General features: G+C 38.9%; 1 protein-coding gene across 2 annotated transcripts in view; it reads right to left on the reverse strand.

The window, feature by feature from the left end:
- The window catches only part of NEDD9 (neural precursor cell expressed, developmentally down-regulated 9), a 67,624-nt gene that overhangs the window by 27,845 nt on the left and 20,651 nt on the right, over positions 1-19,128 (reverse strand). The window contains exons 1-2 of one of the 2 annotated variants that reach the window (XM_087930851.1): positions 17,679-17,890; positions 10,611-11,033 (exon numbers count right to left, since the gene is read on the reverse strand). In XM_087930851.1, coding sequence (XP_087786977.1) covers positions 10,611-11,033; positions 17,679-17,714 — 459 coding nt within the window. In that variant the 5' untranslated portion in view covers positions 17,715-17,890. Of the gene's footprint in view, positions 1-10,610; positions 11,034-17,678; positions 17,891-19,128 lie in introns of those variants that run through there. The other variant, XM_087930852.1, reaches the window with a different exon arrangement.

Consider the following 19,128-nt stretch of genomic DNA (forward strand, 5'->3'; position numbering starts at 1 on the left):
AAAAGATGGATTTTGTTACACTGGAACCAAGCATAATGTATTTAACTGCAGGAGCCTTTTATACAGTACTTTGATATATAGGCAAACCTGTTCACTAGAATTCAAAAATTAATCCATATGCATGTTGCAATCATCCATAGATCATCAACAAATCTGAGGTCTCATATTATAGTATTTTTCCCAACATAGTACCCACTCAGCTTCCTGCATCAAGGATTCAGTTATCTGGTTTGCTTGACTCCAAAATTAGGAGTACATGTAGCATTTAGCACTTACACAGTTAAAGTACGTAATAGTGGGACATCCCCCATTATAGTCATGGTTATGAACCTATTTACCCAAAACACTTTTCTCCTCATAATTTGAGGCCATATAACACTCAGGTTGATTACCGTGGACAGAAGCTCAAGAGAACTATGAGGGCAAGAGGAACAAAACAAGTCATCAACTTTAAGTAATGAAATATGGATGATACTACTGTATGAATGTGTCAAGAGAGAGCAGCTGCGACCAGCAATGAAGAAACACACCATTTTGGGGATGCGGAGTTTATCTTGAATAGGAATACAAACATGCATTCGGGGAATTGCATTATGAAGGGATCAAAAGTCGAAACGAACCAAGAATTAAACAGGTTACTTTGGAAATTAATATGTTTGAAAATCGGTTGCCAATTGGTTTGACTCTTTGTTACAACTTAATCACTGGCAACTTCTGAAAACTGAAAGTTCACCTATCAGAAGTTAATTTAATGGTACATTGAAACGTTAAAGACAGTGCTGAATCGTCCTCAGAAAATAACATTGACTGGAAGATGAATGCGTTTGCACTGAGTTTCTTAAAAGGAAAGAGAAGATACACATTATTCATTAATTCATCTATAATATTTACTATAGGCTAGAAACTGGGAGTTCGTGCACTCTAGTTCCATCATAGACATGAAAACTGGCTAGGTAATCTTGGGCCAGTCAGTCTCTCTTAGCCCAAGTCAACTCATGGGGTTATTGTTGTGGGGAAAATAGACAGAGGAAAGTGGGTTGGATATATTCACTGCCTAGAGTTATTTGTAAAAATAATAAAGGTGTGATGTAAATAAATTATCCACCACAATCCTGAGGGACCAATAAATGAAAGAGATAGCTGTAAGATCAACAGACAGGAATTAAGAATTGTTTCCTAACTATTATTGAAATGATCAGTGCACCTACATTATACATTATAATTTTTGTGGTTGTTTTTTGTTTAACAATCCATTTTAACCGCATGTCCCTGATGCAAATAGAACAATAACTACATTAAAAAGTAAAGAGTTCCTCAAACTGAGTTTGGCTCCTGGGATCAACTATTTTATTTTATTCATAACAAGTGAATTGCTCTTGCTTTCTTCTAACCTAGCCTTCAGCCCTGCTATTTCCTGAACATATGCCATCCAAATCCACCCAAATCTAACCCTGTTTCTCATTTTTTGAAATCAGGCAAGTTTGACAAATTTTTGTCCCATGAACCATTAACCAAAGTGCAGACTAAAATTTGTTTCAGGGTTAAGATCAAGGAATGAACATATTAGTCAACAGGAGGTACTACCAGTATCAGATTATATCTAGCAATTAGGGGCATTAACTGTATGTGTAATCTGAAAGTACCTATTACTAAGCACTTCCACTAATGGCTACTGCATTCAGCCTACAATCTGCATTTAGGAGCTGACTTTGGAAAGAAGACCTGGTGGCTGTGATTTTTGGCTTTCTCTGGGTCTTTCTCTGTGTCTTCTACACCCCAGAATTGCTTGATGGAATGTTTTGGAGAATTTGAAAACGTGTATCCTTTGTACTGTTTTGATTAGTTGATCATTAAGAGCATCATTTAGCATAGTTTACACTTTTGCTATTAATATGGCCCAACCATCTGAAGACAATACTTTTGTCACCATGAAAGTGTGAACTTTTGAAACCATTATTTTATAAGATAACCTCATTCTTGCAGAATGTTTTCCAGAACTGAATAAAAGCAATAACTTGGGGGGGGGGGGGATAAGAAATTTAAGTGATAGCAGAGAATTAGGGCATCCTGCTCACTAGAACCACAACTATTTTGGCATATTTAAAATGAGAAATGAAACTGTACATTGATTTTTTGACCTCCTTTTCTAAAGTAAACTTCACTTTGAGAATTATGTAGCAAGAAATTGGGCATTATGCGATTAAGGTTGAAATGAGGGCACACAGGGTGCGGGGGAATTATTCTCCAAATGGAAAAATTGGCTCACAATCTAACTTCAAATAGTGCAGATGTTTTTCCTCCCTTTGATGTTAAAATATCTTGTGCAGAAAGAACAAACAAAATTTAGCTGCTTTCACCATAACCACAGCCTCTGGCTTTCAAAGCCCATGTGAACAACAGCAGAAAACAATAATGGGCCAGAGAAAATGTTTTTTTTAAATTTTTTTCAATCTTTTCCCCTCCTCTCTCTCTTTCTTAATTGAGGTCGTGATTGCAGCTTAACTGGAAGGAAAGACATGGGAACATGGAAGAGTATGACGATGAGACTCATTACTGAGTGAGCTTTTGCCAATCTCAAATGGGATGGAGAAAGAAAGAGAAGCTCCTTTCTTTTGGTAAGGGTTTTAACAGAGTCTCATGGAAAGCAGAGTTTTGAACAGTTTGCTCAGAGATGTTTATATGATCGGAGAGAGGCTTTTGACTGGAGTTATCTTTCTATTTAGTCTGTGATACAATACTTTAAACACTTGGTAGCCTACCAATTTTGGAAATACATTTTTAATAACAAATTGCAGGCTCTGGCTTTGCTACCATACACAATCCCTTTGTGTTGCTTTTGACGGGGATTTAATTATGAGCTTGAGCTCCGCCACAGCATTTGTTGTCAGTGCCAAGATTCAGACCTGGAATAAACAACATTGTAATAAACGGTGCCATGGACACACGTTCAAGAATGCATTTTAGCTTCTCTGCTGGCTAAAATATCCTTTCATTTGAAAATAAAATGAAAGAGATGTGGGGTAGCACCTATGACTACATCTGATTAAGTATTTCCATCTAGTTCATCCAGACTTATTCTTAATAATTTTATTAAAATTATCAAGATATAAAACTACAAATGAAAATGAAAATAGTGGGGAAATGGGAAAGGGAAAAGGGGGGAGAGAAAAGTGCAGGATAAAGAGTAAAATGATTTCCCATCAATCATCAAACTTATGCTTAATAACACTAAACCTTTTAAGGACATGTACGTACATGTTATTTACTAATCACTATTCTCCATATCTAATCCTAGCACCAGTGGTACATTGAGGGGCAGTGGAACAGTGTCAGAATCTACAAAGCTCTATATAACATATAGTGGTTATCCATTAATTAAACCCATACCAAATCGCATAAAATAGGCATATCTCTATATGGGTTCAACCCGTCAAATTTTCTACTTATTTGGGTTCATCTATGATGGACATGCTCAGATTATGTGAACAAGTTATGATAGAATATATTTCATATTATGATTTATTAGCCTCAAGTCACATTTGTTTGTTAGATATTTACTTATTTTTTAAAAGGGCAATATTTCTAGCTCGGCGCTGAAATATTTCTAGCTCAGGGTTGGAATGAGGGGTCCTTGTTGTTCCCTGAGCTTTTTTTTTTCTTTTTGCAGACACTTCATTACTCGAACTAGGTAACATCATCAGTGCTAATCAAGTACTAGTGCTGATGATGTTATCTAGTTTGCTAATGAAATGTCTGCAGGAAAATAACCAAACTCAGAGAGCACCAAGGACCCCTCATTTGTTTCTTTGGTCGCCAAATTTATATGGCTGCCCATCTCACACAAGGTGACTCTGCAAAAAAAGAAAAACAGGAATCAGAAGATTTTTAACATAGGAAAAGCAATAAGAGTAGATTAACAAGACCATGAGAAGAAAGATGTAACAATACGACCACCATGCAAGGCTTTGTGTTATCAGGGATCCGTGAGCTTTCTAGTATTTTCGGGGCTTTTCAGAAGGCCATTTATAAGGACCTGGGCAATTTATAAACATAAAAGGTAACATTATGCAACTAAACCCATAAAACAGAGCACATATACAAAGGTACATTGTCACAATCCCAAACATCACCTCTAAAATTTGAAAGTTTTCCTGAACAAATTCATTTCAATTACTTTGCAGAAGATCTACACAGAAGGAGCCGGATATGTATCGGAGTTCCAAAGAGCTGAGGCTGCCAGAGAGAAATTTTGCCTTCAAATCCATGTGTCCATCATTTCTTATGGAGCAGAACCCTCAGTGACTATACAGGAGAAGCAGACGGAAGTGGTTTGTAAGATCACCTGGGACCCCACTGAATAGGGCTTTACAAGGACATTGTGTTTATCCAAGTCCCAGTAAAGATAATCTAACAGAATGGCCAATGCTGTTTCTTTGCCATTGACAGGTCTAAACCCTGGATGGAGAGGATTTAGCTCAGCGCCTTGAAACTTGACAGTTTTAAGACTTGTAGACTTCAACTCCCAGAATTCCTCCTCCAGTCATGTTAGCTCAGGAATTCTGGGAGTTGAAGGCCACAAGTCTTAAACTTGCCAAGCTTGAAGACCCTTGATCTAGTTAATCTTCATTTAGAACTGAAATTTCACCAAAAAAGGAAAATAGAAAACCCACTGGAAGTTGTCTACTAAAGCTGAACTGAGAGATTTAATAGCGCTTAGACTTATATATTGCTTCATAGTGCTTTAAATGCCTCTCTAAGCTATTTACAGAGAGACAGTATATTGCCCTCAACAATCTGGGTCCTCATTTTATCAACCTCGTAAGGATGGAAGGCTGAGTCAACCCTGAGCTGGTCAGAATCAAACTCCTGGCAGTGAGCAGTGAAGTAGTCTGCAATACTGTATTCTAACCACTGTGCCATCAAGATGGGTCTCCTTAGGAAAGAGCACATCTTTAACTTCAAGGATGGTCAAATTTTCTTACTCTCATTATCTTCAGGATCCAGATATACACGTTCATTCATTCATTCAATTTATTTATTTACCGCCTCAGTCTTCATGAACCCTGCACAGGGTTCTACCACCATTTATTAGCAGCAGTTTGAGGCTGTGGTATTTAGCAATTCCACTCCCCGACTCAAGAAGGGTCATGACCTATTAGTGGCAATAGGCACCACACAGCTAGTCCCCCTTTCCAAATAGGTTTATACACATGCTGGGAAACACAGTTTATCTGAGCATTCCTGCTGATTCTCCTAGTCATTCACACTCACAGAAATGTCTAAATAATCTACCTGTGAAACCTCCCCTCACTCGCAGTACTCTCACTTCAACCTCCCATCCCATTAGAGACTTGACTCTAAGCCTCCCACTACTTCATCATAATTGCTACATTCTTTGAGGAAAAAATTAATGGACTGCACCATACTGTACTATATTATGAAAATCATAGCTTGTTTATCCCAGCTGTGGTCAAACTGGCTTCAGCTGCCATTCTAAGAAGGAATATAATAATAATAATTAATAACAACAACAACAACAACAGCAACATATCAACAGCAGGGCAGAGTTAAAAGCAGACTGCTGCACATATCTTCTGCAGATTAACTTCAAATCACTTCTGATTTATTCCGAATTTTATTTACCTTGCAGTTTCACAACCATTCAATCACTACACACATTTTCACTGCTGCTCTACAGAAGCAATGTGATGGATCTGGCAGGTCTCTAACGAGAGAGAATTTCACAGAATTAGGGTCCTTATAATATAATGCCATAAGTTCAGTTCCCAACATCCAAAGAATATTTAGAAAGATTCCATAGGTATTCAGAAAGTAATTGAGAAGGTCAAGAGAGCCTAAGGTTATACTGTTTATAAAGAATGTCTACTTAACTTTGGGCAAAAGTCAGATAAATCTTTAGGCTTATAATACTAGATTGGCAAGGATTTATAACCCAGAACTGTTGATTATTCAGTAATCGATAGAAATTCAGTTTAAAAATCCAGGCGAGTCTACCGTGGTTTCAACTCTCTTCATATTTTACTCATGTGATCAAGGCAGGTGCTTAGAAACTGTTCTATCATTATTTAAATCAGAAAGTGTCCGAATACACACATTCAGAAGATCAGCAGCATCTTGTTCGATGGTATGAAGTTTCCCCAAAGTGGGGATGTTCACTTATCTTCTAAGCCCAGGTCATTATAGCAAGATAGGATTACCCACGATGGAGAAATCAAATGGGCAGGATGTCAGATGGACAATTCCAAGCCTCCTGCCCAGAGCCCAGAATGCCTTGGTCCACCAGACTGACCGAGGGCACTTCCATACCATTCTCACAGCTGTTCCTGACAATAGTAAAGCCAGGCAGTTCCCACGCCAACCTTGCCACCATTTCCCATTTGCATGAAGTGTCCTGAAAGCTATAGGCAAGAAAAAGGAATTCTCAGATTGAAAAACTATTTAAGTGATTTTAAAAACACCACAAAACTAAAGAATGAACAATAGCAGTTAAATCTAAACACTCATCACTGCTGGTGGGAAAACCTAAAAAGCCGTCAGGTTTTCCCTCAAGATTGTTCAAGAATTATTGCCTTTTTAGACAGTCAGAATTATGGATTTTTAGACAGAAGCAGCAAACTATGTTGTAAATGTAAGCGGCAAGTCAGCCTTTTTGATTTATTTTTGTGACAAACAATCCTGGTTGAGAATCTCATTTTCAACAAGGGATTCAAAGCCATCCATCATTGATCTCAGCCAATTTGAAAGCATTTGTTTTCAGAGCTTATTTCAGCACCAAAAGAGAAGTTGATCCAGCAATGGCCTTCGCATTCCTCAGTCATGGCATCACTCTAATCACCTGCCTGGAGACGTCTCTCTGACCTGCCTTGCCATGCCTGCCAGCAATAATAACTGCTGTGTGAGCATGGTTTTATAATGCTCAGTGCTTATCTAATGGAAACTGTTAAGCAGCAAACACTGTGTTCCACAGAGGGAATTAGCCACTTGTAAGCAGCGCGGTGCCCACTCCCTTTCATAGGCAGCTTTTCAAAGATCTCTTTGAACAACTGGTCCCTGCAGATATCTGCTATTTTGATAGAGGCACATGGACTAAGTGGCACCAAGTTTCTGTACAACTCATTTCCTGATATGCTAGTTTGCTCTTTCGTGACATTTTTTTCATGCCGAGAAAATGTTTTCATTTGCGAATGTTTATACAGCTTTATTTTCTCATGTTATGGTCACTTCAGGGTGGTGTGTGCAAATACTAGATTAAATATAATTATGTATGCAAGGAGTCATCTTTTTGTCCTTGATGTGTATGCGTACTTACATATTCTCTTTTTCTAACGTTTCCTTCTGTTGTCTTATGCTATACCCAGGACAATACTAGAAACCTCTCATTGATGCTGAATAAATAATATGTACTCCTTTCTCCTCTATATAAATTATGGCTGTGAAAATAAGCCATATCCACATCTTAAAAAGAAAGTTGTAAATGGAGAGATGTGTCGCATTTATTCATTAGCTTATCATCTTGCCTTCTCATTGGAAAAGGATGTTGACAAACTGTGGTTTACACGAGAAAATCTTGCTAGAAAAACAGGAACAAGCCATTTGCAGGCTGGCTGCGGGCTTCCAGATATTTTGACCCTCTGCTATTAATAAGGCTCTCTGAGATTGTGTGAGATGGAATATTTTTAACTCCACAGCTTTGCCAAGACACACAGAATGCTTGCAAGTATTGCCTGTTTTAAGCACAGCAGCTCATTAAATCTGCTAAGGACAGGTGTTGTCAGTTGAAAGAATGATATTCATATTTTAGGTGTCAAGTATTTATTTTATTATTTGATTTTTATTAAATTTATATTTAATATTCCCGAAAAAGTGACTCCCGGCGGCATGAAACCAGGAGTTCATCAATGTACAGATTTTTCTGCAAATAGGAAATATATGATGGGATTCCATCTCATATTTCTTAGGGTTACAGTTTTAGTCTATGTAATTCAACATAGTGACTAAATTAGTAGACCAGCAAAATACTGTGGACATAATATATTTAGATTTCAGCAAGGCATTCGACAAAGTAGACCACAACCTACTTCTTAATAAGCTAGAAAAAAGTGGAATAGATAGCACCACCACTAGATCGACTCACAACTGGCTGACAAACCGTACTCAACGAGTAGTCCTTAATGGGTCTAAGTCTACATGGAGGGAAGTAAGCAGTGGGGTGCCACAAGGTTCCGTCTTAGGCCCAGTACTCTTCAATATCTTCATTAACGACTTAGGTGAGGGAATAGAAGGGGAACTTACCAAATTTGTAGATGATACTAAGCTGGCAGGAATAGCTAACATCCAAGAAGATAGGCTCAAGATCCAGATGGATCTTGACAGACTAGAACACTGGGCCATATCTAATAAAATGAAATTCAATGTAGAGAAAAGTAAAGTCCTACACTTAGGCAAGAAAAATCAAAAGTACACATATAGACTGGGTGAAACCAGGATCAATAGCAGTAACTGTGAGAGGGATCTTGGAGTCTTAGTGGACAACCAGCTAAATATGAGCCAGGTCAAACCAGCCAAAAAAATCAGCTGTGAGGCACAATGCAGGTAAGCTGGTGGCGGGGGGAATTGCGCGTGCATGCGCAGAGGACATGGGGCGCACATTGTCATTTGGGTGCTGGCATGTGAGTGCATGCGCGCTAGTGTGCGCACAATTTTTGGCACAGGAGCCCCAAAAGGTTAGCCACCACTGACTTGACGGTCACTCCTCAAATATAAGTTTTGCCAAAGTTTAAGTCCAAAAGAGTTTCCAACACAGTGAGGTCAGCCTTTTCAGAGTAGCACTTTGGAGGAGGAGGAGGAGGAGGAGAAAGAAGAGATAGCAGTGGCAAAGAAATGGTTTCGTATCAAGGTATTTTATATTGGAATTTAGTTAAGCAGATGAAATCAGTTTCGACATAATTTATACTACAGTTTCAAAATTCATAGAACCCAGTCGGCCATCTGTCATCTGCTATCCCCAAATCCTACTCTGCAATCTCCAAATCACCCACACCCACAAGCTGCCCAAATTTGGTAACAATATTTTTAGTGATGTAATTTGTGAAAAGATTTTTTGTAAAGACAAGGGTTAGAACAGATGGGTTATGCCTCAGTGGGGTTTTTCATTTCCTTGTCCGCCCTCGAATCTCTGTCCTCTCCCCCCAATGGACACAAATATTTTCCCCATGATTAAATCAAGTATCTCTGGATGGTTTGCCCAGTAAACAAAGGAACAAGAAAGTAATTGGTTGTCTATAGAAAATATGTCGATTGCAATGGGGGAAGGAGGGAGGAATCCACAATCAAAATATCAGATAAGGTTCCACCCCCCACCCCCCCACCCCAAAAAAGGCTGAATAGAAAATGGAATTTGAGTTATTCTAAATTAAATGGGGTGCGTGATTCAAGGTGAGCTGGAAGGATTCACAGTTGAAAAGGCAATCAGAACTTCTGCTCCTATCAACTGCAGTGTTAAGATTAAACTTTGGCACTGCCAGGCGTGTACTTCCTAGCTGTTGTATGTCATTGTAACATATTCATAATGGCTAAATAAAAAGACCTAAGTATTCCCAAGAATATTCTGATAATATTCTGCCTTTCCAGCTTCGTTATCAGAGGAAGTGGAAAGGTTTTATTTAAAAAATAAATATTTTTTTCCGCCAGCTTTTAAGAGGCAATTACCTTGACTCATGCCAAGGGCGTGTTAACGCTCTAGAGGAGTGCCAGGTGACACTTTCTTTGCTCTGGATTTTACACTGAGTTACCCTTTTAATTATGGTTATCCAGACATCCTGTTATTCCTGGCATAGTAATAATGCCACTCTTGCATCATTTTTTCCATGTAGCCTGAAGCTTAAATTCTTTAAACAAATAGGCACTTTTATCTAAAGCTGGTATTTGCATAATTTTGGTACAAATAAAGGAAGTGTGACCAACGAAGTGTCTAGGTGATATGCTCTAGGAGGCTGCAGATAACGTGAACCACACTTAGTACTATCGGTGTGGATTTATGTCAACACAATTCTAAATCTTAATCCTTTACATAGGAGCCCCTAAATATTTCAGGTCTTCATAACAGGATACAGCTAGTTAATTTACAATTTGAGTTGAATTAGTTTAATAAAGTTAAGGGTCATTTGTTTACAATTCTTTGGAATCTATCAAGGTTGACTCAATTCCACGTACTCTGTAGCATGAATGAAAGAGAGACACAAGTCCCTTGGGTATGTGGTCAAGCATCATTTGTGCTAGTATGGGACTAGTCCCAAACTGTCCAGATTTTGGTCCAAACTACTGTTCCTGTTTCTGATTTGAATTCTGATTTGAATACATACATTTAGAGGATAGAATTCAGAGGAATTGTCTAATTCTATTACCCCTGTAGTGCTTTGACCACAATGGCTGTTCGTCCCTCCTGTTTATAAATATGCTTCCCTTCTGACACATTAAATGCCATTTGTGTAGAAAAGCTCACCAAATTCAGACACTTTTTCAATTCCACAGTAATGTGTTTCATGCAAATGCTTTGGAAGCAGATGCTTGAAATATCAGTTTGCACCAACCTTATTGCCTGCATCAACTCCACCAAAACTTCTCTGCCCGGATGGAGGCACTTGGTAAACATCGTGGGCAGTAGGTACCTGGTAGATTCCCTGATTCAGATAAGAAGGGGGAACTTGATAGATCGGATCCCGAGGAGAGGTATGAGCATTTGGCACTTGGTAGACTTTCTGCTGATTAGGGGACTGAGTTGCTGGTCCTGAATTTGGCAAGTCCTGGTGAGATGGACTCTCTTGTACAGGGCCTACCAGAAGTTTCACACGGTTTCCGGGAACAATGCCTTGTCGGCCATGTAAAGAGCAGAGCCACCATCCTTCCAAACCTTCAGTGTTTTGTTCTATCACGGTCAAAATATCACCTTTCCGGAAGGCCAATTCTTCTGCACATTCTGGGACATTATCATAAAGGGCTCTTGCCATAAGATTCTGCAGAGAAAACAGACAAGGGGAAGGAAAATTTAAGTATAATGTTCTAATTAGTCGCATAATCAAATTTATGGTGAATATGTTAAATAAACAAAACAACCTGAATACATCTGGCTTTACTTAAAAACATAGTTAACTCTGTTTTGGTAGTTTGTGTGAAAGAGGCTCTGTAAGTTAAATCTTTAGATTTCTCTCATGAAATGCCCTTCAAATGTTTAATTTCTGATCCAGAATTCACAGTTTTAGATTGAAGCATTCACTATCCTTGCCTGAACTACTGGAATTTAAAAACTTCAAACACACTTTGAAAATTGATAGAAGAAAATATTTGTAGCTCAGGATTGAACTGTGGGGTCCTTGGTGGTCTCTGAGCCAGCACTGATGATGATACCTAGTTTGATAATGAATGAAATGTTTTCAAGAAAACAACCAAGCTCAGAGAGTACCAAGGACCCCACAGTTTGGAAGCTCTGACACCACTTTTATTGGCATTTTTTTTTAAGCCATTACACTTCTCTTTTCAACATTCATTCAATAGGATTTTTGTTCTTTCCAATCATTTTCTCTCTTTTACCAATGTCCTATACTTCTACCCCAAACCCACCTTGAAAAAGCAACCGGCTTAATAACTGTGCAAACAACAATTCTTAAATACCAGTCACAACAAAAATGATTCTGGATTTTGGATACTAAAAAATCTAAACCAGAAACCTCCTGGGAAGTTAGGAGAAAACTGAAAACCTGATTGCTTGAAATCATAGGTTAAAATGGCTGTTTTTATGTTGTTATTAGCTACCCAGCTTATTATTAATGTATTATTATAAATGTATTAGCTATCTAATGAATTCTTCATGAGGCTTCAGATTCTCCTCCAATCATTCTGAGCCACCAAATCAGAAATGTTAATATAAATGAATTGTTTAGATTGTCTAATCCTTTACCCAGGAGCTAATTTTTGTAAGCGAATGCTTTATGTATTATGTTTTTCCTGCCAATTCAGCAGAGCATTCTTAATATCTAAAAGACTGCTTTTCAATGTTTTAGTATTCATATTCCATCAAAGGTAGCTCTCTGCTAATTTTCAAGATACCATATAGAGCAGGGATCACCAACCTTTTGGACCTCAGGGACCACCAAACTCATTAATTTTACATCCCAGGGACCACTAAGTGGTTCTGTGGGCATGGCCTAATTTGTGGGTGTGGCTTGGTGGTCATGTGACTGGCTGGGCATGGATTGTATGTAAATATTATAAATATTTATATAAATATTAAATGTTTATTGAAAAAGAGCAACTTTTACCCCAAAGCAGGCAAAGCAGGCAGGCAGATTGAGTTGCTCACAGAATCACAGATTCATTCAGAAATCTATCTATTTGCTCAGTCTGTCACATAAAATTTGCTAGCAAGCAAACTCACAAAATTAACTCAAAACACACCATGCATGTAAATATTGAATTTTTTATTTTTTAAAAAGAGCAACTTTTATCCAAAATCAGGCAAAGCAGGCAGATTGAGTTGCTCACAGAATCATTCAGTGATCTATCTATCTGCCATCGGCTAGCTCAGTCTCTCAAATTTGCTTGCCGTGAGTCTGCACTGAATTTGCTTGCATGCAAACCTTCAGTCCTAAGGGAGGTTCGGCTGTGCTTAGCTAGAAAGCAAGAAATCCAACCATTTCCTGCTTTCTAGCTAATCTAAATATCCTGGCAGAGCAGAACAGATGATGGTCGGAAAAAGGAAAAATAGCAACTTAGCAGACAAGTTTGCTGGGTAAGGAGTGAGTGGGCGGGGAGGGTTCCTGCCGCCCACGTGGGCTGAGCAGCCTTATGTTTCCGCGCAGCCTGGATTAATTGCTTTGGGGGGGGGGTGCTCTGGGGGTGAGATTTCTCTGCAGCCCACCAAAATTTTCTCACGGCCCACCTGTTGGCGACCGCTGATATAGAGAAAACTAAAATCAATACATTTAGGAGTCCCAAGTGCCTTTAAGTTTAGCTTCTTGTTCTTGAATTCCAGTTCTCTCCTAAAACAGCTTCAACTGATAAGGAAATAACCAAGCTAAAGAAAGCCAGGGATCTCCAGTGCTATTCCACTCTTTCTTGCTTTACTTGAGACCATGAAAGCAGCAACACTACCTTAGGTTTCCATATCAAGGAAATGTGAGCATCCAAGTTAGGTTTTGGCAGGGATCCACTGCAAAGCACCTTAAGTCTCCTCATCCTAATAGGTAGTAATGTTAGCCCACACCTATTTTTTAAAAAGCCGGCTATCTCCATTCGTAGACAAAATATGCCTTGCCTTCATCCCTTTTCTTTTTGGCATAAGGGGCCTTCTGGCACCATCTGTACCGAGTTTGTCAGCCAAGCAGGATTTCAGAGAAAAGCAGACGAACTATATAGTGAGTCTTATTCTTAGAAATCTTCACAGATGCTTGTCGCAAAATGTTTCACTTCTTGGCTCCGCTAGTACAAGGCAAAGTACAGCTATTCATTTTGTGGCTTCAGTGTTTCAAAGAATTGCAAACTGTGAAAAATCATGAGGAATGTATACCTGGTCTGCTAAGATACACAAGACAGACAAAGGCATCTCATTTCACCTTTTTAAAAGTTTTGCTCAAATTGCTGCTGCAAATAAATAATTGCCTGAATTCATTAAACCACAGCATGTTGAATAGGATGTAAGAATAACCTTGAGGACCAGGAACAAGATTAGTATTTATAATAGTTTTCCCTAGCTTGGTCTACCTCAAAGGACAGACAATAAATCACTGGACAGATTTGTACAATACAATAAACTGTAAACCATGATTTATTAACCACAATAGTCAGGTTCATGCAAGACACCAAGATAAAGCCATACAAGTCAATACAAGCCATACAAGGCTTATCCCAATTGGTAAATCCAGCCACTTCCCAGAGGGGTTTACTTCAAAACCAGAACTTTCACAAAACTATGAGAGGAAGTGGGTGGTCTAGTGGTTAGGATAGCAGGCTAGAAAGTGGAAGACCATAAGTTCAAGTTCTGCTTTAGGCCGGTCACTTTGGGCCGGTCACTGTCTCTCAGCCCAACTCACCTCACATAACACGTTGTTGTGGGGACAATAGGACAAAGTAAATGTGTTGGATATGTTTGCCATCTTGTAAAAATGCAGGATATAAATCAACTATAACACTTGGTTTGGAAAACCCCATTTCTCATGCAAACCAACTTAACAATAAGCTTATTTTCACATGCCTCACATAGTGGGGGAGGAAAAAAAAGAACGAGTGGTTCTTTTCGGAATAATAAGCCATTTGATTAAAAGGTTTTGCACACAGAAGTGATTCATGTTCGTTGCTCACACCTTCCCGAAAGTATTTTTCGTGAAAGTGGCCCCAAGGCAACTCTAGTCACTACATTTTCCTTTCTTCTCTTTGGTGTTCTCCAGATGTGTCGGGATTGCAATTCTAGAGTACCCAGCCTTTTGCCCTGTAGGCTGGAAATTCTGGGGAATGAATTTACAATACAATCTGGAAGGAGCCAGATAGGGAAAGCTGAACTCTGCATTGACCATAGTACTCCATCTATTTTAAGTGAAATCACGCAGAGTTATGAAGAAAATAATTTTTAAAGCAAATAAATTGTTGAAGATAGTATACATTTGCTTGGGGAAATGTATCACCCTGTAAATTAATCAAGAATGATGGTGGAGCAACTCTATGCATTTAGCTATCTTAGCCTTGCATTCCTATTGCCTTTTTTGTTGTTGTCTTAAATTAAAAACAATTTATAAAAAAAGGGTAACTTGATGAACAAGAATTAATTTGAACATTCTACATATACGGCAGACTGCATTTAAGAGTGCTATCAGCTAATTAAAGGAGTTTTAGCTAACTAATCCCCTGCCTTTTGACAAATTATGAGCTAGAGTTAAATACATTTACATATTCCCAAGATAATCAACACAGATGTTAAAGGGAGTATATTTATAGTTTCATTCAATGTCAATCAAGAAATAAGCCCCGGGAGTTCAGTGATATTCTTCTAAGTAAATGAAATACGTTTTTGTCTTATTTGGAGTCTGATCCCAGCTAAACATGTATTCCTCTTCTTCTGAGTGATCTCAATTCCTTTATTTTAAACAACGGATAGAAACTGATTTGGGCCATACCTGTTTCTGCTGTAAGGGTGCCTATTTGCTCGTAAGAGTGAGAACCATTTGGTATAGTGGTTAAGGCCACAGCACAGAAAGCCCTGAGCTAGGAACAGGAAGACCATGGGTTCAGGTCCTGCCTTAGGCCTGAAGCCAGCTGGTGGTGACTTTAAGGCAGTGGTTTCCTCTCAGCCAAACTGCATAGATTGGTCCAAGCAGTTATTAGGAGTCTTATCTCACATACACAAGGCCATGTCCATGCACAAAAGCTTGGGAGTAATGTATGTTATGTTCTTTTACCTTCATCCTCTTTTCACTGCTTGTGGCTGGCATTGATCACCATATGTGGCCTGCTAATGTTTCAACAATTTAGAATAGAATTCCTTACTGGCCAAGAGTGATCAAATGCACAAGGAATTTGTCTCCGGCGCATAAGCTCACAAGTGTACATATAACCAGCAAGTAATAGGTCATAGGTCATAAATCATAGTTACAATCATTAATCATAAGTTACAAACAACAACTGATAAATCATAAGAAACCAATAGGAGGAGATAGTGGGAAAGATAAGAAGATGAGACAGTGCTGTGGGGATTAAATGTTTAGAAGAGTGATGGCACAGGGGAAAAAAACTATCTTTAGGCAGGCTGGTTGCAATAGTTTTCTTCTGCAGTCCTAACTATCCACTGAAATCTCTACATGTCCTGTTTGGTTGCTGTGCCAAACCAAACAGTTATTGAGGTACAATAATACAGTTATTTGCAGGAATCATTAATCTGGAATCGTCCAGATATTTGGGGTGATAACTCTCATGGTCTTTTGCCTATGGCCCAAAATTGGAGACACATCAGATTGCTGGTTTCCCTGTCTGTCCTTCTATGTTTATTGCACTGATGGCTTTAAAGACCCAAACTGCTATAATTTCTAAGCAAAATCTTTTGCTAATCTCACTCAGATTTTAAAAAGTACCATCATATATATACATTACAGACAAAATAAGTAAGATACTAAACTACACAGGCATCACATCAAGACTGCCTTCATAACAGACAGAAAAATAGCAGCCATCCTAAGAAACCCCAAAGATAAAATTGACTTGAAAAACCAAGGCATATATGAAGTCCCCTGTGCATCATGCCCTGCCACATACATCAGACAGGCCGATAGAAGAATAAGTACCTACCTGGATGAACACAAAAAGGCAATAAAAAAGCTGGAACACTAGTCCAACACATGAAAGCCACAGGTCATAGCATCGACTTCAATGGCACCAAAACCCTAGCCACTATAGAAAACCCCAGCTACAGAATTATCAGAGAAGCCATAGAGATTGAAAAAAGACCTGAAAGCATGAATAGACGAGATGACTACACCAAATTGTCAATTATCTGGAAGCCTGCACTCACAAACAAAAAAATCTCCACACCACAAGCCAAGCAAATGCCTGGGCACAAACAGACGCCCCCTGATACCTCCAGCCCAAACACACCCCAGCCAGCCACCCAGATGAAACCTAGCTTCTTAATAAATGATAGCCAGCCATTCAACCGAAGCCAAGCCGCACTAAAAGCCCCCAATACACAAAACACAATGTTGTCAGCCAATCAAGACAAAAAAAAAAAACCGCTACAAAACAGACAGAAGATATTAGAAACACTAATCAAGCAGAACACAGCAAACTCCAAGACCAATAAACACAGACCAAGACTCCCAACCAATCAGGATGAAGAAAAAACCATTCTGGCACAGCAGTAGGCTAGCCCCAAATTTAAAACTGAAACAACTGTAAAAGTCTGACTCACAGACAAACACAATACAGAAGCCTGATGATGTCAGATGAGATTCTGCCAAAACGTTGCTACAACTTTAAAAGCACAACTATAATGACGTGGGAAAATACCCGAACAAAGCTGAATACCATACATGTAAGTACCCACGAAAACTTAAGAAAACACACACACACACACACACACATATACTGTATATTATATTTTTAGAAGTTTTCGTGGGTATTCATATGAATAAAGCGTATTCTGCTTATTGCCTCATTGCCACAGTCCAGGTGCATTAAAGTTGTAGTGATGCTTAGCAGAATTATTCGACATCATCAGGCTTGTGTACCCAAGACGAACCCAATACACAAGCCTGATGATGGCAGATGAAATTCTGCCGAAACGTCGCTACAACTTTAAAAGCACAACTATAATGACGTGAGAAAATACCCGAACAAAGCTGAATACCATACATATAAATACCCGCAAAAACTTAAGAAAACAAGTTATATATATTCAGTCAAAGCAAGGGAAGCTAAAAAAAAAATTCTGAAAGGCCATGAGTCAACGCATTTCCTAGAGTCAAAGGAAAGAGGCCAGTTAGCACTAGGGTGGGACGAGAGGGAGTATCCATCCTGTCGGATAAAGTAAACAGGGAAAATGACAATGACGTCAGTCGATCACAAGAACACAGTAAGGATACGCAGCCTCAGCATAAACAGTAAAACAATAATCATCTCACCATAAGTAGAGTGGCTTCTTTAATATTTATTTGCATTTAGTGCAAAAGACAAGATTGTGTGTCGAGGGCTTCCCTGGGCCTCAATAATTAATAAGAAAACTGCTTTGCCAGCCCTGGTTTTTTTTTTTTCCTCCCTTGCACCATTTTAAAGAAGGGAGAAGGAAATGCTCCCAGGCACGTATCTTTGTGTACCCTGAGCAATATACCAGGCTAAGGTTTTTTTTTTTTTTAGTACAGACCGACACCTACGCACACCAAGAGTTTATTGTTACAGTTTCCTTGGTTGCTATCACTTTTTCTGAGTAAAGGAGGCACCTTTATGAGCTGTTGTATCTTTTATCTTGGTAAGGGGGGGGGCAATGAGTGGGTGGGGGGTGGGAAGGTTGGAGGAAAGGAAACAATATGATGTAAGTGTCTCAAGCAAAAGTTACAGCAAACGATTGCCATTTGCCAAGATTGTTTTAAAAAAAAAAAAAAACACAGGAAGAATTTGCAGCCGATCTTTCATAGGCTGTTTTATTTCCCTCTCACTGTTTGCCGTGGTTTTTTTTTTTTTTACTCCAAAAGGAAGATTTGTTTGGCTGCCGCCCTTCAGGAAGTCGCTGAGGGCCAGGTTGTTCTCCCAGACCTGTCAGTTTGCTTTGCCTTGCTTTATTTGGATTTTGTATTTTCTTTTCATCAGCTGAATTTTACTTGTAAGCCGCCCATTTGGAAGTCAGGCAACCTATAAATTAAATAAACCAACAAGTACATTTACAAACTCCCAGGAATGGTGAAAGATTGGTGACGATTTTTTTTTGTCAGGAATCACTCTGCAAAAAAAACCCTTTCACATTCAGGTTCCCTGCCCTTCCTTCCCTGTACTGTATATAATGAAACTTTCCTTCTCAAGAAGTAAATGCTACGATGTTATAACACTCTTCTTTTCAAACAGACGGGGAGAAAAGCTTTGAGTCATTAAAACAGCCTTCTGCTTACCTTCCTCCTGATTGTAAGAAATTATATTACTATAGCTGGGAAAACTATTAAACCTGATGGCTGGACATTTGTGCAATTTCATCCCCACCCCATCCCCAGAAGGCAGCCAAAGGGAGTCTTCTAAGATTAACAACAAAAGATACCATGGGATTAAAACAAGGTCAGGGAGTAAACTAAGGAAAATTCACGCTGTGTTGTGTGCCTGATAATGAAAAGCTCTAAATGCCAGCATACAATTTTATGCCACTCTTTTATGCCTCAGCCTCACCGCCTCCAGCTCCTCTTATCCCTCACCCCTGGGATAAAGTGTCTAATTGTATTGCACTCTCAAGGGAAAACCCACTGAAGCATTGGGTGTGACAAATCTGTACAAAGCAGAGAGTAGAAAGTTTTGTAGGAACTAAAACAGTCTAATTCCCACTACAGAGTTTAAAATTACAATTCTGGAAAACTCTGCTTCTCCTCCCACTCG

The sequence above is a fragment of the Pseudonaja textilis genome, chromosome 3, assembly GCF_049901715.1.
Source record: "Pseudonaja textilis isolate UNSWEBS1 chromosome 3, rPseTex1.2, whole genome shotgun sequence".
NCBI classification, from domain to species: Eukaryota; Metazoa; Chordata; class Lepidosauria; order Squamata; family Elapidae; genus Pseudonaja; species Pseudonaja textilis.